General features: G+C 39.0%; 1 protein-coding gene across 2 annotated transcripts; it reads right to left on the reverse strand.

Moving 5' to 3' along the window:
* Positions 1-2,777: 2,777 nt before the first annotated feature.
* LOC107816052 (uncharacterized) lies at positions 2,778-20,429 on the reverse strand. 2 transcript variants are annotated; one of them, XM_075246066.1, is made up of 4 exons: positions 19,679-20,429; positions 19,016-19,171; positions 5,265-5,940; positions 2,778-3,349 (listed from the first exon to the last, which is right to left on the reverse strand). In XM_075246066.1, exons 1-4 carry the CDS (start codon positions 20,181-20,183, stop codon positions 3,163-3,165), a joined length of 1,524 nt encoding a protein of 507 aa, XP_075102167.1. In that variant the 5' UTR covers positions 20,184-20,429; the 3' UTR covers positions 2,778-3,162. The 2 variants fall into 2 exon arrangements, with proteins under 2 accessions (XP_075102167.1, XP_075102166.1); XM_075246065.1 differs by having other exon boundaries at positions 19,016-19,177; positions 19,679-20,426.
* Positions 20,430-22,254: the final 1,825 nt, after the last annotated feature.

Below are 22,254 nucleotides of genomic sequence, written 5' to 3' on the forward strand. Positions count from 1 at the left end.
GTACGTAGTTCTAAGGGTATGTGGTATAACTTGATACAAATCGTAAGAGTAAATAGAAATATTGAATATTGACTATAAAGGATGAAAAATAAGCAAAGTTGAAAAGAAGATGATTTATGGATTAAGCTAGATGAATCAATCTATGAAGCTAAAAAAGGATAATTCTTCAATATGAGAGTGTATGATATCTGAGTTATAATGTATGCCAAACTTGATTCCTTTTACAGAAATATAGCCATCCATTTTATAGTTTGGGGGGGAAGGGAGGGTCCTACTTTAGATATAATTAAAAATACATAGTGGGGAACCCATGATAAATCAATTTTTTCCTAATTCCCGCCGAGATTCTCTCCCTTAGTGCGGTTGTAAAGGCTCTTGTCTATGAGCTCGATCTTGATCGGACTTGATATTGATCGATCTCCAAATTCAGAGCCCGATATTGACTCGAGCTAGATAATGACTTCGAGCTCGGTATTTGATCGGTCCCTGAAACTCGAAGCTCGGTAACCTGGCTTCAGACCTCATCTCGATATTATGAAGACGCTCTTCGATCCATTAAGTTCCCACCTTCAACCAATCGTACGAAGGTCGAAAACGGTTTTGACCGTATACAAATTAAATTATGTTTCTAATCATAAAAACCCTTAATTTATATAATGTGGAATAAAGCTTAGCTTTTATAAAGTAAGTCAGTATTTTGGAAACTTAGAATCATTCAGAAGGCAAGATAATATAAAAAAAATAAGAATTTGATACATTTTCTGAAGGTTTACAAAGTTACAAATCTGAAGGTTTATAATGAGATATGAGAAAATGAAGACTATGGATTTGAACATGGCAATGCACTTCGCTAAAAGTTTCTTTATACATTTTGTTTTTGTCTTTCCTTTTCTTTCGAATTCTTTGATGAACATCAGTCACACAATTAGTTATACAAAAAAACAACAACAGCCCAGTATAATCCCACTAGGGGTATGAGGAGGGTAGTGTGTACGCAGATCTTACCCCTACCATGAGGTAGAGAGGCTGTTTCCAATAGAAACTCGGCATCCTTCCTTCCAAGAACTCCCCACCTTGCTCTTGGGGTGACTCGAACTCACAACCCCTCGGTTGCAAGTGGAGGTTGCTTACCATCAGAGCAACCCCTCTTGTCAAACAATTAGTTATACAAACAAAATTATTTTTAAATTAATACTTTAATACGCTTTTAAATATAATAAAGTAGTGGTCATTAAATTTTCAGAAGACATACAACACTACTAATTCGACCATTTTTCTTGCACATTTGTTTTGATTTTTTTTTTCCCAAAGATTAGCCCGTATTAGAAAGGGGAAAAAAAAAAAGGAAAGTCAGAAGAGAAAAGATTCTTGATGAGATTTTAGTATATACCCAATGAGTTTAATTAAGTTGTACGTATTAATGTTATACAGATCTTTTTACCCTATTAATGCAGTTTAACATGCAATACCAGATTATTTATCTTTTTTATTAAATTTATCTATAATTATGTTATAGAGACTTGATCAGTTGATTGTATGCATAAATATTTTTTATACTGTCACTTATCAACATATACAACTTAAATTCATTCTCAATAAAGTATAATTCTACTTCTTTTTTTCTTTTCTTGATGATCGAGAAATATCTAAGACTAACTGGCATACGGAAAGTACAGCTCCAATCTTACACTATGATCTTTACTTCTATAATTGTGAAAGGTAACCCTCTAAATTGGAATGAGAAGGATGCGGTACCATAGAAGTCAAATACCAGCTTGTAACTATATGAAAGTAGAAAAGAAAACATACTTTGTATTGTGGTTGGCGCTTTGTTGGGTTCAAAATGAAATTTCTATGCGGAAGAAATACGTCAGACTTCTCCGTAACACCGTCCTTATATAATAGTCATTCACTGTAAAAGTCGAGTTTTTCTCGAAACTGAATATTATATTATGTTATAATATATGTTCTCTATAACAATACTTCATTATAGCAGCAAAAAAATTTCGGAACAAATGAGGCTGTTATAAAGATGTTTGACTGTATATATAATGTAGTGGCAATGAATTATCCACGTCTGTTGGGCATGGCATCCACGTCTGTTGGGCAATGGTAAGGAAGCTACGGTTGTCGAGCCGCCACCATCTGCAGCTGCAAAATGGCTAATGAAGGTGTCTTTTCTCTGTATCACGTGGAACTCCAATGGGACCAAACTTAACCTCATTCACACATTGGTTGCTTTCCACCAAAGTCATTTCCAGCTCATTGGGTTACCTATGGTTCAATTTCTTTTTCTGCTTTTGAGTAAGGGGTAGTGTACTAGGTATCAACACTCTGATCAAGAATAGATAGATCTCAATTATCCCATTTACATCTGATAGTCCCATTCTATTCATTTTGCCTATCCTAGTCACTCTTTATCAAAGGGTTATCCATTTTCAAGGTTGAATCCAAAACCTTTTGTCAAGAGGGAAGACTACCCTTTATAGGATAAGGCTGCATACACACTATCCTCCTATACCCTACGTATGAGATTAAGCTGGATTTGTTGGTGTTGGTGGTGTTACATCCCAATTACCATCCAGCTATACCCTTGGAATAATGGGGTAGTGTCATTCTGATTCATTATAGCAAGTCCGAACATACTAATTTAGTTCCATTGGTTAACAAGATATACTTTTAAAATAAATATTTAAAAGTAAAACTTAGTATAAGTTAAGGTCTTTTAAAGCTAAATCAAAGCCATCTCCTTCGACATTGTATCAAGAGGTGTCAAAGCCAAAAGCGCCCAATATAAGAATTTTTTTTACATTTAAAAGAGAACGAGTTTTCATCATGGATATACAAAATACCCAAACTGGCAGAAACACCACCCCTAACTTTTTACATCTCTAGAATCATCTATGACCATAAAACCTATAGTATATTTGTACCAGTTGTTAACTATCCATAATCAGCTATGCACACCAAAAGTCACAAAAATGAATCAGAGTGACATATCTTGGTTTCTACCTGCTAGTAAAAACTGCCACAAACAGCAAAAGCTTCCATCTTGTGCAGCAATAGTTGGGACTGGGAGTGATCAAAATATGTAAGTCCATAGTAAAGTTTTGTCAGAAGCAGCATTTGCGTAGCAAAAAGGGAGATAGCTTATCTGGTAAACTAGAATATAGCTCCAGGGCGAAACAGATGATCCTCCTTACTAAGGTATATCTGATATAGTTGGTGGCAGTACTTAGTTGCTAATCTTTTACATTCTGCACGATCCTTTGGACGTACTTCCACCACGGCTTTTCTGAGTTTATGTTGTGGATCCCCATCGATCAGATATTCACCCAAAGCAGTTATGCTGCAAAAAAACACATGAAAAATCTTATAGAAAGTATAAAGGATATAGTACCAGTTTAAAGAAACTAAAATACAAAGCCACGAGAAAAACAATCAAATTGATTATAAAAAGAAACTGGATATTGCATGTTCCATTTCAACAATTGGATGAAACAAATCCAGCAATCTGATCAAGTAGTCAGAACTGGATCCAATCACTTACCCCCACAATAAGCTTGTCACAAATATATGTCTTGGGTCTGTATTTTTACACAATCCTTACAGTAGACAATCCCATCTTAAATGTTTCTACTTAATTTGCATGTTGCCCTTGTGTTTTGGTGTTATAAGTGTCTTTGCTTCCTATGTTTTCACTACTCCCACCTTCTAACTTTCAACTTCACAATTTTGGTACTAACCACCTTGAACCTAATGTAGACCCAAAAAATGGCGTACTTCTGGAATTTTTGGACACCAACCTCTACATTAAGTCGTTCAAACACACAGTTACTTGAGCATTGCTGCCAAGAAAAGAGGAAAGTTTTAAGTCTTGCAGAAGCCATACGTGAGTTAATCCGTCAAATGAAGGCAGCTTTAAATGTTCCTTTCAAGTTCAGCCTCGTTAGCACCAAAGAAAAGCTGAAGCTTAAAAGAAGTGCGTGAAGAATACAAGGACAAATTTACTAATACCTAAAGCCCAAAGACATGAAAGTGTGCTTCAAGGATAAAATTTGATTGATCTCATGTTACGAAGACCTTAACAGGCAAAACCATGCAGAGACAGATAATACTGTAACAGACAGCAATGAGAATCAATCAGTGCAATCCAATGAAGAGGAGGTTCACATAACCTTTTAGAAACAAAATAACTCATCTATAACTTTTCATGAACCAGGACTAAATTTTCAACATGTATTCTCAACATTTTGAAAAATCCACACAAGCGCCCATGTCATCTGCTAGAAACAAGACATAGGTAAATCAGGCAAAAATGAAAGGTTTGGTTACCTTTTTTCTCAATATACATGAGTTCAGTTAACTTAAGATTAGTTGTTCCCCACTTTTTGATTTGATTATCGTAAATTAAACATCTGGATTGACTAGACATCATTTTTATCTTCAATAAGTTAACTAGAGACCTTTAAGGAAATGAAAGTTGAAAGATGTAATTACGACTGAAGCAAAAATAAGAGCCCATGCTCAAGGATAGAGGCAAGGAAAACGTAGTTATTTAAAAAGTACTATTGAATCCAATACGCTATCATGTTGTAAAATCAAAAGTAGGCATTGCACCTTATACAACCCAAGAAGACATACCATTAGGACTTTGAGAGGGTTCGTAGACATTCTTTTACGTAAATAAACCCAATTAGTGACTTTTATAGGCAATCGGAAGCATGGTGCATTTGAGAAACAGTACACTTAGCATGAAAAAGTATTACTTTATAAAACTTTTGACAGTGGATTGTCAGTCCCAAATTTCACACTATGAACTTATTTTGGAGAAACTTGTAATACCATTAAATCAAATTAAGAATGAATTATTTTATGTCGCATGCAATATTAAGGTCATTACACTGCAATTAGGTATTCAATCTCATTGTTCATTCAATTTTAATTTGCAAAACAAGTTTCACATTTACAATAGAATTCTATTCTGATTTCCTCTATCAACTGTGAGTTGCGAGTCCTTTTTCAGCAGGACAAGAAGGATGCATTAATGCATTCACCTATTAGTGAATATATCTACAAAATGAACAGCACATTGCCAAGAATTATGGCATTGGAAGAAACATCTTTCTTGCTATTAACCACTTACAGCAATACTTGCTTAGTGGTTATGCTGGTAAGGTCAAATAGCAGTTTAATAATCAAGCTAATAATGTTACCACTAGAAAGATAAACCTGTCAAAGGATCAGGCAGTAATTGCACGTACCTGATTTTATCAGATTGACTCAACCCCTGACTCTTGGTAAAAGAGAGGCCCTTGGAAGAGAAGTTTGGAGAAATCTGCTGCCTATAAAGTGCACATATCGCGTTCATGCTGAGTTCAGCATCCTTCTCAAAGGATGATCTTAAACCATCTTCCGAGAAAAACGTTTTACCTTTAATTCTTTTGATTAGCATTTCCATACTTTTGTCACTCAAATCATTGTCTGAATCCGACGAACTATCACTAATCCCATTAAGCTTGTACATATCAGACTTGGAAGAAAGTTGAGAATAAAACTTCCTTTCGTCTTTGTCATCACAGTCTCTTATGAACCCCGTTTTATGGGAACTGCCATGAGCAAAGGACAGCTTTCCATTACCATCACCCTTGTCACTCTCAATTAAACTTCTTTTCCTCTTGGACAATGAAGTAGAGAATTCCTCTATAACCTCTTCTTTTATCTGCTTAGGAAATGTTAAATTCCTACCTACACCATCACTGTTTGAAACACATGCCATTGCCTTCTCATCATCACTGTCGCTAATGAGAACAACAATTGAAGACCCAGCCCTGCCAGGTACTGTATCCAAGTTATTCTTGATGGAGTCTCCTGCTTCACATGCTGATAGATCTACAATAGGTGCTCTATTCTCACAAGCCGAGATGACAGGGAGAGGGTCTGAAAGAAAGCACCAAGAATTTATTCAATTTGCGCGAGCATGTCGGTGTCAGAAACACTTGTCTTCACTAAAGTATGCGAGCCATCAATAGAATGCACATGAATACACCAGTGTTTGTGTGGATGTGTATATGCACATTACCTCTAAAATGTATACAGATTGTTCCTAGAATCAATCATCATGTGCAGAACCTCAAATCAGAGTCATGGTTATACTACACAAGAGTTTTTTTTTTTTTGATGAAGTAAGGAGAATTCATTAAAAGCATCCAGCGAATGCAGGCAAAAGATTACAATTAAGAGATGGTGTCTGCTCATATACACACAAAAAAACTATTCTATCACTAGGGAGCAGACACAATCAAAAAATTGAACAGAACTAGTTACAGGTGCGTGATTTAGCCAACTAAACAAATTCAATAAACATTTTGCTTTGACTACATCGCTCGGAGTTGAGATCCCATCAAAAGATCTACGGTTCCTTTCATTCCAGATGCACCAAAAGATAGCAGCAAGTACCATTACCCAAATTTTTTTGATGGATTTACCAACTCTCCATGAACACCAACATTCATATGCTTCCTTGATGCTGTTAGGCTTGACCCAGGCTAGTCCAAAAATAGAGAGGAACATGTTCCAAATATCACATGCTAAAGGACAGTGCAAAAAGAGATGTCTAACACTTTCAGAATCCAAATTGCACATGTAGCACCTATTCACCATTGGTATACTCCTTCTGCTGAGGTTGTCTTGTGTGAGGCATGCTTCATTTAAGGCAACCCAACTGAAACAAATCACTTTGCGAGGCATTTTTGTTCTCCAAATTAGTTTCCATGGCCAATTGTTTATCAGATCATTGTTGGAGCATAGGTGTGCATATGCTTTCTTCACTGTAAATTTCCCGTCCCCCCATTCCAGTTTGTCCTTCAGCTGGGGTTTGACAGCAATCTGTGCTAGTTTGGCCAGCAATTCCATTAGGTCATTTATCTCCCAATCTTGAAAATGTCTCCTGAATTGAGGGTCCCAAGAGTTGTTCTGCCAAACATTGTTCTACAGTGGATTCTTGATCTACTGCCAGCAGGTACAAATTTGGAAATTCATCTTTTAGTGCCATTGTTCCCGGCCACTTGTCTTTCCAAAACTTGATGAGTGTCCCACTCCCTAACTTGAGTTTTGAGTTAAGTTGGAACTCATCCCATAAACTGGATATGTGTTTCCATAGGCCTGTACCATGAGGTGATCTGCTATGACTTGTGCACCAGTTGTTCCTCACACCATGTTTAGCATTAATCACTGATTTCCACAAACCAGGGTCCTCCAAATTATACCTCCAATGCCATTTCATTAGCATACTCTTATTATGTAATGCCAAATCCTTAACACCCAATCCTCCATGCTCCTTTGGTAAAATAACCTTTGGCCATTTAACCAAATGAAATTTGTGACTTTGACTGTTGCCTTCCCATAAGAAGTTTCAACTAATTTGATCTAGCCTCTTTTTCACTTTAACTGGAATTGAGAATAATGACATGAAGTAAGTAGGAATACTATCCAACACACTGTTAATAAGCGTTAATCTACCCCCCATAGAGAGGTACTGCATTTTCCAGGAGGCCAATCTTTTCTCAAACTTCTCAATAGCCCCACTCCAGATTCCTTGTGATTTGTATGATGATCCCAATGGTAAGCCTAGGTATGTAGAGTTGAAAGGAAAGAAAACCGAGGCCTTCTAATGGTCTTTGAGTCATGCCAAAAGTGTAAAAGTGACTACAAAAAGCTCAACTTCAAATTATAGCAAGTAATTCTCAAATTAGGAGCATCAGAAACTAACAATAGGAGCCACTATTTGTAACGACCCGACCGGTCGTTTCGAGAGTTATAACCCCGTTTCCCCATTCCTACTTCTTTTTGTGTTATTCAGCTATATTATGTTATATCGGGTTAGTTGGTTCGAGTCCGGAAGGAACTCGGAGTGAAATGAGATACTTAGTCTCATTATTGAAAATTTTAAGTTAGAAAAGTGGACCGGATATGGACCTATGTGTAAACGACCTCGGATTTGAATTTTGATGATTCCAATAGCTCCGTATGGTGATTTTGGGCTTAGAAGCGTGTCCGGAATATTATTTGAAAGTTCGTAGAGGAATTAGGCTTGAAATGCCGAAAGTTTTATTTTTGAGAAGTTTGACCGGGGGTTGACTTTTTGATATCGGGGTCGGAATCCGATTCTGAAAATTGGAATACCTCTTTTATGTCATTTAGGACTTGTGTGCAAAATTTGAGGTCAATCGGACGTGATTTGATAGGTTCCGGAGTTGTTTGTAGAAATTAGAAATTTCAAAGTTCATTAGGCTTGAATTGGGGTGTAATTCATGGTTTTAGCGTTGTTTGAGGTGATTTGAGGATTCGACTAAGTTCATATGATGTTTTAGGACTTGTTAGTATATTTGGTTGAGGTCCCGAGGGCCTCGGATGAGTTTCAATTGGTTAGCGGATCAAAAAATTGAACTAGAACAGCTGCTGCAATTTCCTTCTGTTGGAAATTGCTTCTGCCCAGAAATCGAGCCCAGATGTGAGCCCAGATCGAGCTCAGGGTCGAGGGCCACGATCGAAGCCCAGATCGAGCTCAGGGTCGAGGGCCACGATCGAAGCCATAATTGAGCCCGGAGTCGACGGCCAGGATCGAGGACAAGATCGAAGGCCAAGATCGAGGCAGAACCGAGGATGTCTGGGCAGAATTATAAAAACAGGGACTTCGTCCCATTTGCCATTTTTGACAAATTGGAGTTTGAGGAGAGACGATTTTTGATATATTTTCAAGGAAAACTTGAGGTAAGTCCCTTGTGATCATTTCTACTCCATAATATTGAATTATCATCGAATAATCCGACTAGATTACATGATTTTGAGGTGTAAATCGGAGATTGGAACTTAGAAATTTGGAAATAAGATTTGTAGATTTGAGGGTCGAGTTGAGGTCGGATTTTGGTAAAATTGGTATGGGTAGACTCGTGGTTGAATGGGCTTTCGGATTTTGTAACTTTTGTCGGGTTCCGAGACGTGGGCCCCACAGGCGATTTTTGAGCCAATTTCGGGTTTTGGTCTAATTTTGAAGCTTTTCTTGTGGAATTCATTCCATTAGCGTATATTGATGGTATTATACTGATTGTGAATAGATTTGGAGCATTTGGAGGCCGAGTCCAGAGGCAAGATCATTGCGGGATAGAGATTTGACCGGTTTGAGGTAAGTAACGATTGTAAATCTAGTCCTGAGGGTATGAAACCCCGGATTTCGTATCATTCTACTATTTTGAAGTGACGCACATGCTAGGTGACGGGCTTGTGGGCGTGCACTGTTGGGGATTTGTGACTTGGTCCGTCCCGTAGCAACTGTAAAGTTGCATACTTTGTTGAAACCATTGATACTTATACGTTTTAGAAAGATTTTCTGTAAATTGGGTTGAATGCCATGTTTGGGCCTTGCATCAATGCTGTTTGGACCCTTAGGGGCTGTTTCTTACCATCCTCTCACTGTTTTCAATTGAAAATCTATACTCAGTTATGTTTATACTTGTTTACCGCATAACTCAGCTTTATGACTCTATTTTGATGCATATAAATGTTTTGGGCCGAATGCCCTGTTTTACTGAAATGCCCGAGTGGCCTGATTTGTGAGGATGAGTGTGGATCGGGGCTGCCCGCCTGCAGCATACTTTATGACTGAGTGAGCCGAAGGCCTGATTTGTGAGAATGAGTGTGGATCGGGGCTGCCCGCCTGCAGCATACTTTATTATTATCGCACGTGAGTTGTCCGTGCAGATTATAGCGCTTGGGCTGAAGGAGCCCCTCCGGAGTCTATACACACCCCCAGTGAGCGTAGGTACCTACTGAGTGCGAATGCCGAATGCCGAGTGATTGGGAGGCAAGAGTGATTGTGAGGTATGCCCGAGTGGCAAGAGTGATTGTGAGGTATGCCCGAGTGGCAAGAATGATTGTGAGGTATGCGCGAGTGGCACGAGTGACTGTGAGGTTTGCACGAGGGGCTGTATATGGGTGATGTTTTGCCCGAGGGGCTGTTTATGATTTTATCATTTTTGCTCACCTTTGCATTGAGCCTTTGTTTGAAAAACTGTTGGAAAAATATCTTTAAATGATTTTTACTGGAACTGGGTTTAAACGAGATGTTTGATCCAAATCCTGATTTTAAAAGCATGTGGTATTTTACTGAGATTTCCTGATATGAACGTTATATGCTTTATTGCTCGTCACTACTGCTCAGTCTTTATTTATTGTTGTTACTTACTGAGTTGGCGTACTCACGTTACTCCAGGCACCTTGTGTGCAGATTCGGGTATAGCTGGACACGGTAGCGGTTACTGAGTGTTCTGGTTGCAGATTTTCTTGGAGATAGCAAGGTAGCTGTTTGGCGATCGCAGCCCCTGCTCTTCTCCCTCTTATCTTCCTCTAGTTGTATTTAGCTATTTTCCGGGATGAGTTAGCCCTGATATTGTTAAGACAGATTGTAGTATATGCTCATGACTAGTGACACCCCGATGTCGGGCTTTTCTTTTCCGCACTTCTGTTTTTCTTTGATTTGAACTCTTTAAATGGAGGTTTTATGTTAAATAACCTTGAAATTTTCTTTGAAATGAAAATATCGGTTTGTTTTGAAAATGAGTCGGCTTGCCTAGTTCCACGATAGGCGCCATCACGACAGAGGTTTGTTTAGGTCGTGAGAGATTGGTATCAAAGCCTAGGTTACATAGGTCTCACGAGTCATGAGTGGGTTTAGTAGAGTCTTGCGGATCGGTATGGAGACGTCTGTACCTATCTTCAGGAGGCTGCAGAACCTTTAGGAAACTTTACTTTCTTGTACTCTATCGTGCGAAAATGATTCAGCTTGAGACATAGCTCTTTGAATTCCTTCCACGCACCTCGTATGCGCACATGAGCGCTCGGTATCTGTTGTGCATCGCCGGTTTGTGATTCTATGAACGAGGTTCGAGATGTGTATTATGTGTTTTGGTGATGGGCTAGTCTGGAGGACTTGAAGCCATGGTTAGACCGCAGCTTAGGCTCGGTAGCTTCAGTTGTAACCTATACATTTGGACTCATATGTCCGATAATGTCCCTAGGAGTTGAATTGTGGCTCGATGAGCAGTGGAATGGCTTTGTGGTGAGTATGCCGTAACTGCGGGAAGTGTTAAGACTATGTGAATGTGACGAGAAGTGTTTTCTTGAAATGTAAAGGAAGGCCATTGGGTGCTTGATTTTTGTTTTGATGCGACGTACCGTCTCGAGTGAATGTTTTGAAGGATCTTTCACGTTGTTAAATTTTGGGGCAAATTAAATTCTCATGTCTGTCAATGAGTTTGAACTCAAGAAGAGTAAGTGGTTGTGTAGTAATGGTGGTTGCGAATGAGTATTTTGATGTTGATGGCTCGGGAAAGATAATCTTTGAAGAGACTTAGAGTCGGTAATATTTTATTGGTTAAGGTGCGACAGAAATACATTTCGATTTGATGCAGCAGTTGGGTAGCAAAGTATGAGGGAAGACATGGCGGGAAGTGTTCGCGGTGGTTGAAGTACTAGCAGGTCAAGTAGGAGAAGTAGAGGTTGAGAAGTTTCTTAAAGGAGATGGTTTAACCGAAGTAAGAATGACAGATTAGCATATGAATTCACTAGTAGGGTAGTCGTGCGCCTTGAAAAAGTGTAGAATGGTTTGGAATCGTGTTAATATGTGAATCAGCCTGCATACTCTGCATACTCTAAATTGAATATGGCAGAAAGGAGTGTGTTTGAAATGAATAGAGGCGTGAAGATTTGATTATTGTGCCAGGTGCAATATGACTTGAGTTCGGAAGGTATTGTTGACGTACAGTTGAAGTCAATAGGGAAAGTGCAGACTTATATAAATGGTGGGCGAGCATGAACTCGGGGGAATTTACGAATTTCGTGGTTGTTGCACTCAGTGCAGTGTCATTGGGAGATGTCGGTAAGGAATTCCACATGTGGGTTATCTCCTGTGTGCAGCTAGCGGTGGCGTGATGTTGATGAAGCTTTTGTGAGGAATATCACTAGCTACCCAGTAGGAGGTCGCGTGTGTAATTTTGACTGGAGATTCAGAATGTTCATAAAAGGCTTAATAAAAGACTTCGAGAAGTCTGGCAGGTTAACGGTGCGAGACCTTGGTAATTGAGAAGGAGAAATCCTTACGGGTTCTAATTTTATATAATTGCAGCTTAAGGCTAAGTGGGGGAATCTGCTATCTACGAGTTGATTGCATGGTTATGGGTCGTATTAGTTTCGGTTCGGGGTATACCGGTGAATCAGTTATGACTTGCAGAGGTCGAGATCGAGGATGACTCGGGTAAAGGAATTTCTGGACACAAGTTGTATTACACTCTATGGTTATAGGAGGACCATAAAAATAATTGGGTGTTTATTCACAGAGAATGTAGTGTACATGGAGCGGGAATTTGCTCGGTTGCGTAGGAGTGAGGGTTACTCTTTATTCCCTTGGGTGTTGATGTGCTAATGGGGCACATATCGTTTCGGTCCGTTTGGTCAGTTAATTCGAGAATGGTTACAATGGATTCAAAATTTATAAATATGGCTAGAAAACTGGGAGTCGCATTGAACGGTGTTGAGACTCGTTGCATCTCATATCATTGTGAATTATGCATTTCAGTATCAAGAAGGTGAAGGAAACGGTTTTAGGTTCCTATAAAGTCTCTTCGGAGTAAGCATGTTTGGTTGTTGAACCTTTGGAATACATAAAAAAAAAGGGGTATTCGGCGGCTTATAAGCCTTAGGGCGGTGCGATTCTATGCTAGAGTTCGTGGGGCAAGTTTTAGTTAAGGATAGTAGTGTTCTAATAAGGAAATAAAATAGCAATTTGAAGGCAATTTAGAAAGGACTTGGGGAAATAGGAAAGTTTGGAAGTAGGTTGGGGTAGCACAATAATGGGTATGATCGGTTATTTGTGTACTTATGACGTGGCTAGTATCTACAGGTGCTTCGTGGCAATGCTCCCGGATTTGGCAACCTGTGTGGCTTGGTGAAGTTAGAGGAATTCGGTTCACATAGCTTGATTATGTGCAAATGGATTTCAAAGTGTTCATGATGGGTCCTACCATGATTTAAACCGGATAATTTCTACCGATGTACGGAGCGTGTTGTGTGTTATGATTTTCTCCTAGAAAGAAGCAAGAAAGAAGTTTCTGACTAATAAGGTATGTAATTGCTAGTGACTCAGAGTTGATAATGGAATTCTTATGCTTGTCACATGATGGCATAATAGATGTGGTGTGTTGTGCGGGAATAGGATTTACATGTACCAGGTCACAGTTCAGTTTTGAAGGGAAGGACATAAATTCTTAGGCAGCATGAACGATTTTCGATGACTAGGTAAATGGTATTACTATCTGGTATAGCTTGATGAGAGTGTACATTTCAGAAGGGGCAGTGTGTTTTGAAGTGTGTTTTGATTTATGGGTACTTCGCTGGTATTGCGGCACTCTGCTGGTTGATCGACTGTCGATATTCAAATTTTGCCAGGTGGCACGGAAGAAGTTTCAAAGTATTTCTCGTGGGAGGATTGTGTATGAGAGAGGTGTTAGGCATTCTAGCGGTGGAGGTGGAATCAAATAGGGTGATTCATGTGTTCTATGGAATTGAAGATTGGGAGTTCTCATGAGTAGATTGTTTCATGGTGGTGGACTGTGAAGTTGTGGCCGGAGCTAGCCAGATGATAGAAGGTGTTATGATTCCGTCATTGTGGACTTTCGGAGGTTGTTTATCTATTGGTGGCGGACCATAGTTGATTCGGGGCCCATTGGTAGGCCCAATTAGGATGCGTATTCTACACCGAGCCGGATTGATTGGCTTCATATTGCTATTGTTGAAGGATGTGCCATTCGGTTGATGTGAAGCTTATTCGTGCTCTGAAATGATCGGTGAGTTACTCTTCTATGCTACGAGGAGTTGGGATTCGTGGTTATATGCACATATGGTGCGGTTCTATTGTGTCCTTATAGCGGAATTTGAGCGAGAATAGTATTGGATATTGCTTAGTTGATGACGTATTGGTCGTGTTCTTTCGGGTTTTATGTGAGGATGTGCCATTCGGTTGATGTGAAGCTTATTCGTACTCTGAAATGATCGGTGAGTTACTCTTCTATGCTACGAGGAGTTGGGATTCGTGGTTATATGCACATATGGTGTGGTTCTATTGTGGCCTTATAGCGGAATTTGAGCGAGAATAGTATTGGATATTGCTTAGTTGATGACGTATTGGTCGTGTTCTTTCGGGTTTTATGTGGCATGGTGTCGTTTGCTTCTCTGTGGTTATGGTAATGCACTTTGGGTACTTGATGTCGAATTGCGCATGGTTATTGATTTTTAGCAGGGTGACTTGAGGTGTTTCATATGGACCAGTATTTGGATAGGGTCGCGTACTGCAGCAGAGTTATGTGGAAATATGATCCCTCGTGTAAGATTCGTGTGTTATGGTTCTGCGGTGTGTGATGGGTTCTTAGCATTGCGTCGGGGTGGTACTCGTCGAGCTTGCGGAACGGTTCTCCTGTTTGGGTCATTGTTACGATTGGGTACATTTGGAATGTTGCTATCTGGTGCACGGATTGCACGAGTTGTGGCTTTAAATTGTATTGATGTGTCATGTCACTAGAGTGGTCGTGTTGGAGGAGACGAGGTCATTAGGCTTAGAATGGATGGTAGTAGATTTGATTGTGGTATAATTAGGAGGATAATATCGGAAGTCGGCTTTGAAATTGGCTATAGTTCTTGTAGAAGGAACGAGAGCTCCATGACCTGTTGGTCCAATGAATGGCTATGAATTTGGTATGTTTCTTTCATCATCGGTAGTGTACGAAGGTTTTGAAAACGAGGTTTTGTCTGATGAGTTTATTACTGGCACTGGATTGATTTGAGTCAATATTGTGATTTGAAATCATTGGTTCGAGCATTCGAGCTATGCGGTATTTGAATTTGAGTATTTGAGTTATGGTTACAGCTTTTGGTACAGATTGTTCAGACTTATACGGTAAGTAGATGCAAACTACTCATCTTATAGGAAATTTCGGATATTGGAAATTTGATTCGAAGGCTTGTGGGCTAGGTTGAATTGAGAAATTTCAGTCATGCTGTGCTATCGGACCTGTATGGAATAGGGTGACGTGGGACCACCCCCGGGTATGTGCATGTGAAAGCTACACAGCGATTTGATGGCTTTTGGAGCCGTGCGAGCTCGGCAGAAATCATGCCTGATAAAATGTAACGACCCGACCGGTCGTTTCGAGAGTTATAACCCCGTTTTCCCCATTCCTACTTCTTTTTGTGTTATTCAGCTATATTATGTTATATCGGGTTAGTTGGTTCGAGTCCGGAAGGAACTCGGAGTGAAATGAGACACTTAATCTCATAATTAAAAATTTTAAGTTAGAAAAGTGAACCGGATATGAACCTATGTGTAAACGACCTCGGATTTGAATTTTGATAATTCCAATAGCTCCGTATGGTGATTTTGGGCTTAGAAGCATGTCCGGAATATTATTTGGAAGTCCGTAGAGGAATTAGGCTTGAAATGCCGAAAGTTTTATTTTTGAGAAGTTTGACCGGGGGTTTGACTTTTTGATATCGGGGTCGGAATCCGATTCTGAAAATTGGAATACCTCTGTTATGTCATTTAGGACTTGTGTGCAAAATTTGAGGTCAATCGGACGTGATTTGATAGGTTCCGGAGTTGTTTGTAGAAATAAGAAATTTCAAAGTTCATTAGGCTTAAATTGGGGTGTAATTCATGGTTTTAGCGTTGTTTGAGGTGATTTGAGGATTCGACTAAGTTCGTATGATGTTTTAGGACTTGTTGGTATATTTGGTTGAGGTCCCAAGGGCCTCGGGTGAGTTTTGGATGGTTAGCGGATCAAAAAATTGAACTAGAACAGCTGCTGCAATTTCCTTCTGTTGGAAATTGCTTCTGCCCAGAAATCGAGCCCAGATGTGAGCCCAGATCGAGCTCAGGGTCAAGGGCCACGATCGAAGCCCAGATCGAGCTCAGGGTCGAGAGCCACGATTGAAGCCATGATCGAGCCCGGAATCGAGGGCTAGGATCGAGGGCCAAGATCGAGGCAGAACCGAGGATGTCTGGGCAGAATTATAAAAACAGGGACTTCGTCCTATTTGCCATTTTTGACAAATTGGAGCTTGAGGAGAGGCGATTTTTGATATATTTTCAAGGAAAACTTGAGGTAAGTCCCTTGTGATCATTTCTATTCCATAATATTGAATTATCATCGAATAATCCGACTAGATTACATGATTTTGAGGTGTAAATCGGATATTGAAACTTCGAAATTTGGAAATAAGATTTGTAGATTTGAGGGTCGAGTTGAGGTCGGATTTTGGTAAAATTGGTATGGGTAGACTCGTGGTTGAATGGGCTTTCGGATTTTGTAACTTTTGTCGAGTTCCGAAACGTGGGCTCCACAGGTGATTTTTTAGCCAATTTCGAATTTTGGTCTAATTTTGAAGCTTTTCTTGTGGAATTCATTCCATTAGCGTATATTGATGGTATTATACTGATTGTGAATAGATTTGGAGCATTTTGAGGCCGAGTCCAGAGGCAAGATCATTGCGGGATAGAGATTTGACCGGTTTGAGGTAAGTAACGATTGTAAATCTAGTCCTGAGGGTATGAAACCCCGGATTTCGTATCATTCTACTATTTTAAAGTGACGCACATGCTAGGTGACGGGCCTGTGGGCGTGCACTGTTGGGGATTTGTGACTTGGTCCGTCCCGTAGCAACTGTAAAGTTGCATACTTTGTTGAAACCATTGATACTTATATGTTTTAGAAAGATTTTCTGTAAATTGGGTTGAATGCCATGTTTGGGCCTTGCGCCAATGATGTTTGGACCCTTAGGGGCTGTTTCTTACCATCCTCTCACTGTTTTCGATTAAAAATCTATACTCAGTCATGTTTATACTTGTTTACCGCATAACTCAGTTTTGTGACTCTATTTTGATGCATATAAATGTTTTGGGCCGAATGCCCTGTTTTACTGAAATGCCCGAGTGGCCTGATTTGTGAGGATGAGTGTGGATCGGGGCTGCCCACCTGTAGCATACTTTATGACTGAGTGAGGCCGAGGGCCTGATTTGTGAGGATGAGTGTGGATCGGGGCTACCCGCCTGCAGCATACTTTATGACTGAGTGAGGCCGAGGACCTGATTTGTGAGGATGAGTGTGGATCGGGGCTGCCCCTGCAGCATACTTTATTATTATCGCACGTGAGTTGTCCGTGCAGATTATAGCGCTTGGGCTGAAGAAGCCCCTCCGGAGTCTGTACACACCCCCAGTGAGCGCAGGTACCTACCGAGTGCGAGTGCCGAGTGCTGAGTGATTGGGAGGCAAGAGTGATTGTGAGGTATGCCCGAGTAGCAAGAGTGATTGTGAGGTATGCCCGAGTGGCAAGAGTGATTGTGAGGTATGCCCGAGTGGCACGAGTGACTGTGAGATTTGCACGAGGGGCTGTATATGAGTGATGTTTTGCCCGAGGGGCTGTTTATGATTTTATCATTTTTGCTCACCTTTGCATTGAGCCTTTGTTTGAAAAACTGTTGGAAAAATATCTTTAAATGATTTTTAATGGAACTGGGTTTAAACGAGATGTTTGATTTAAATCCTGATTTTAAAAGCATGTGGTATTTTACTGAGATTTCCTTATATGAACGTTATATGCTTTATTGCTCGTCACTACTGATCAGTCTTTATTTATTATTGTTACTTACTGAGTTGGCATACTCACATTACTCCAGGCACCTTGTGTGCAGATTCAGGTATAGCTGGACACGGTAGCGGTTACTGAGTGTTTTGGTTGCAGATTTTCTTGGAGATAGCAAGGTAGCTGTTTGGCGATCGCAGCCCCTGCTCTTCTCCCTCTTATCTTCCTCTAGTTGTATTTAGCTATTTTTCGGGCTGAGTTAGCCTTGATATTGTTAGACAGATTGTAGTATATGCTCATGACTAGTGACACCCCGATGTCGGGCTTTTCTTTTCCGCACTTCTGTTTTTCTTTGATTTGAACTCTTTAAATGGAGGTTTTATGTTAAATAATCTTGAAATTTTCTTTGAAATGAAAATATCGGTTTGTTTTGAAAATGAGTTGGCTTGCCTAGTTCCACGATAGGCGCCATCACGACAGAGGTTTGTTTGAATAGGAGCCACTATTACCCCATTATCTAGAGATATAACCAAGCACATTTATTAGACTATTACTAGTGTAACAATATATTGTTTCAGGGTTTTGATAATTATAAATATTGAAACCATTGAGACCGGGGCATTCACCGAAAGTATATTAAACTATTAGATAGAGGACTTAAAATGTCATACTTATTCTTCCTTAGTACAAGGCATAATATAGTTCAACTATCATTTATTAGTAAGATAGAACTTCTTTGATAACTAATACATCCAATGTTCTTCAAAACTGCTGGCAGTAGCTCCTAGTCAAACAGTTACATGAGATATTTATATAATGATTGATGCTATCCAATAGTCATTCAACATGGAGCTAAATTGACTTCTACTCCACTTTCTAGCTGAGTTCATTTGCTACTTTTCCGCCAAGAAATTTTAAATTTTAATTTCCAACTATCTTTGCTACACTAATTTTAACAGGATGGGAGAGCAATGCAAAAGGCTGGGTGGCATTTCTTTTCAATTTATGTTATATGACACAAGGTAAAGACCTCGCTATTCTTCAGCTAAGCACAAGCTGCAATTGTGCAACGAAGTATGCTTGTTAAAGTTTTCAAACGAATAAGAATAAATTCCAAGGAAAATGATGACTTTTTCACTTTTCTCTCACACACCATGCAACATATAGCTGCAAATATCTTGGTCAATTTACATACAATGCAAGATATAAGACTGCAAATATTCTTGATCATAGAATGAAAAAGGACTGACATCTTCACTTCTCAAACCAAAACTAGTTGAGAGCTCGGTTAAACGCCACAAATAACAACAAGACATGTTTGAATAAGTACCTGCTTCTTCTGAACGACATCTTTTCTTTCCTAAGTTGGAAAGATTGCTATTTACTTGGGCAGAACCACAAGCAGAAGGCATGGGATGCAATGCCTGGGCATCAGGACAATTATCCATATTTGTTTTTGTTGAAACAAAGTCCGTATTACCACTACCTGCAGCTACACCCATGTGACCATGTCATTCCTAGGCAGCTAGACTTTGAAAGTAAATAAGAATATAAACCACAACTGCACACAATCACCAAATCAGAGTCTACCACATTTACAGTTCCACACAAATACTATTTTTATATAGTGGTTTCCAAACCAACTTGCATGCACCTCACTGTTCCACTAGGTAAATGCTAGCTCCCACCAGCACACGTGCTAACTCTGCGCACCAAAGCTTAGGCAAATGGGAAGAGATCACTTACTATTTTTTTCAGAGACCTCATAGTTCTCCTGCCCCTTCATTGACCACTAGGTCACTCCCTTAGGTGCCACACAAATACTTAGGTCCACAACCAAGTAAAAATTACAGTAGTCATGCATAAATGTAGATAAGTATTGCCACTCAATAACTGTAACTAAAATGTTGAAAAGCCGACACAAAACACAATTAAACTGTAAAACAAAATAAAATTAAAAAACAAAAACAAAAAAAAAATGTAAGCATAATACCTTCCTCTACAACCTCCTCCTTCGCCGCTTCCCAATCTTCTGCCATTTGTTGGATCACCGAGACATCCTCATCACGCGTTTTCGCAATTTCCTCTTCCAGGATTGACATTCTATCAGCCAACTCTTTAATGTTTTCCTCATAAGCCTTTACTTTTTCCTCAGCCTCAGCTTTTTCTTTTTTCAGTACCTCACATTTCCTCTGAAAATTATTCAATTGATCCTCCATATTTAACTTATCCAGTTCAACTAAAGCATGGGCCTTCTCTGCTAAATCAAAATCCCTTTTAAGATTTTGAATTTCTGTCCTCAGCTGCTTTTCTCGGCCCATAAGAATTTTTTCGACCAGAGAGAATTCCCTCTCACGAAAAGCCGATTTTAGATAAGAAATCAGTTCCGGTATAGTTGAAGCTTGCGAAATAACTTCTGGTTTCGATTCGTATAACGATTCTGAGTTCCATGTGGTTCTCGCAAGCGAGGTGATTACTGGTCTTGTCTCAGCACTCATCGTAAAACTAGATAAAAGCTAAAAACTGATGAGAAAAAGTGAAAACCTAGAATGTTTTGAAGAGCGAAGAGTTCTTACGCCGTCGTCGCCGGCGAAGACGACAGCCGGGGAGTGGCGAGCGCGGTGGACTTTTGGAGTCTTTCCGTTTCAGGAGAAAAGTCGCGTGGAGTGTGGAATAGTATCAGTGTATGGGTCACGCGAGGGAGGATGAAGCGGGAAATAGGCTTAGCTGTCCCTAAAGATAATAGAAGAAAATTTATTTATTTACATAAATAAATAAAAAGTTTGTATTACTATCCAATAATACATTGTTACTTGGCCACCAAGGATAAGTTTCCATGAGATGAAACTTTAGAATTGTTTGGAAACTAGGAAGATGACAAAATAGGAATAGGATAAAACAGTAGAGAATCTTTTTTCGTTTGCTTGGTTAAAGAGAAATTGGGTAGAAATGACAAAGTTATCTAAAGAGAAATCATTAGGTGACTCTTTTAAAAATGTCCAAGTTTATCTAATATTTATGCTACTTAGACATAGTAAGAAACTAGTTTGGAATTCTACCGTTGTTAAAAAAGAGTCAGTGAAAAGGTATTCTTGAAGTATTAGGTGAAAACTTTTTATCCAAGAGGAAATGTTCTCCTCATTTCAATTTCTTTCGTTTTCTACTTTATTTTTGCAATTAAAAAGATCGTTGCTAATAATTATATCTATGGCATCTTGGATTACTGATTTTGGGGCTAATGATAAAAATCTCATGATTAATATTCGAAATCTTAACAACCCATATGCAATCACTTGCCAAACAATGTGGCAAATTTGCTCCAAGCATAGCAACTCATAAATACTCTAAAAATCCCCTTAAACTACCATATTTTTGTTAGTTTACTACTTAATTATTAGTTAGACATACGCACGTTTAAAAGTCCAATACGGGGTTATAGCGGAATATAGTTCAAGAGGATAGTTTTTGGGGACACCGGATAGTTTAAGTTGGTAACTGACAAAAAAAAAGATAGTTTAGACGAGTTTTAGGCTGAGTTAAATAATCACGTGTGTCACGCCTCCTTTTTTCCGAAGGATAGGGAGTTTTTCCGATGAAAGTGACATTATTCAAAATGGAATTATTTATTCAAATTCAGAGTTGCCACTTGGGATAATTTTTATGATGTCCCAAGTCACCGGTTTATTTTAAAATTCCAAATCGAGGAAATTTGACTCTGTTTTAAAGTCTGCGAAACCAGAAGACCGGGTAAGAAATTCTGTTAACCCGGGAGAAGGTGTTAGGCATTCCCGAATTTCGTAATTTTAACACGGTCGCTTTAATTATACCTGGCTTAGTTAGATTGTTTAATTACGTATTTTAGAACCTATGTGTATTTTATTATTTTACCGCCTTTTAATTACTTGATTATTCGTGATTATGAAATTATCTTGAAACGAGTCACGCGTACATGTACTCGTTTTGTTTGGTGTGCCAAAGTTAGGTCACACGTACGTGTACACAACTAATAACACTTTATTTGATTTTAATTTTTGAAAATTATAATTACGTCACGCGAGCGTATACATAATCGTGATAGATCAATTAAAAGCGCGCTTAAAGCATTCCATTTATTCATGAATTATATTCTAAGCTAATTTGAAATTATTGTGAGACATGATTATGGAGTAGTAGTGAAAAAATGTAATAAATTAGTTGTGGAAATGTGACCTAGTTTTATCTTATTGAATTGGGCCTGACGAAAAAATATTTATTTGGCCCATACGAGTATTCAGGAATCGGGCAAGATTATTAATTCCAAACAATGTTAGATCTAGGCAGAAAATAATTTAATAGCTCAAACATTTGAAAAATTTGTCGTTCTTATCCAATTAACGAAGCAAAACCATGGATCAATTGTCTACTAGACCAACTACTCGAAAGTTTAAAATCAGAACCCAAACAAACATGCACCTTAACAAAATCTCAATACTTATCAACTCTGTTTCAAACTAAACGAGAAAATTAATCATAAATGAACAGATAAGAGTTAGCGACTAAAATGTTAAACATTAACGTAAGAAATGACTA

Source organism: Nicotiana tabacum, chromosome 23 (assembly GCF_000715075.1).
Source record: "Nicotiana tabacum cultivar K326 chromosome 23, ASM71507v2, whole genome shotgun sequence".
Classification (NCBI taxonomy): domain Eukaryota; kingdom Viridiplantae; phylum Streptophyta; class Magnoliopsida; order Solanales; family Solanaceae; genus Nicotiana; species Nicotiana tabacum.

Coding starts and splice junctions, on each gene's coding strand:
- LOC107816052 (XM_075246065.1), bottom strand. CDS start 20,183: ATGAGTGCTGAGACAAGACCAGTAATCACCTCGCTTGCGAGAACCACA. Junction 19,178..19,678: donor GGAGGAGGTTGTAGAGGAAG/GTATTATGCTTA, acceptor ACATGGGTGTAG/CTGCAGGTAGTGGTAATACG. Junction 3,350..5,264: donor AGTCAATCTGATAAAATCAG/GTACGTGCAATT, acceptor GTTTTTTTGCAG/CATAACTGCTTTGGGTGAAT.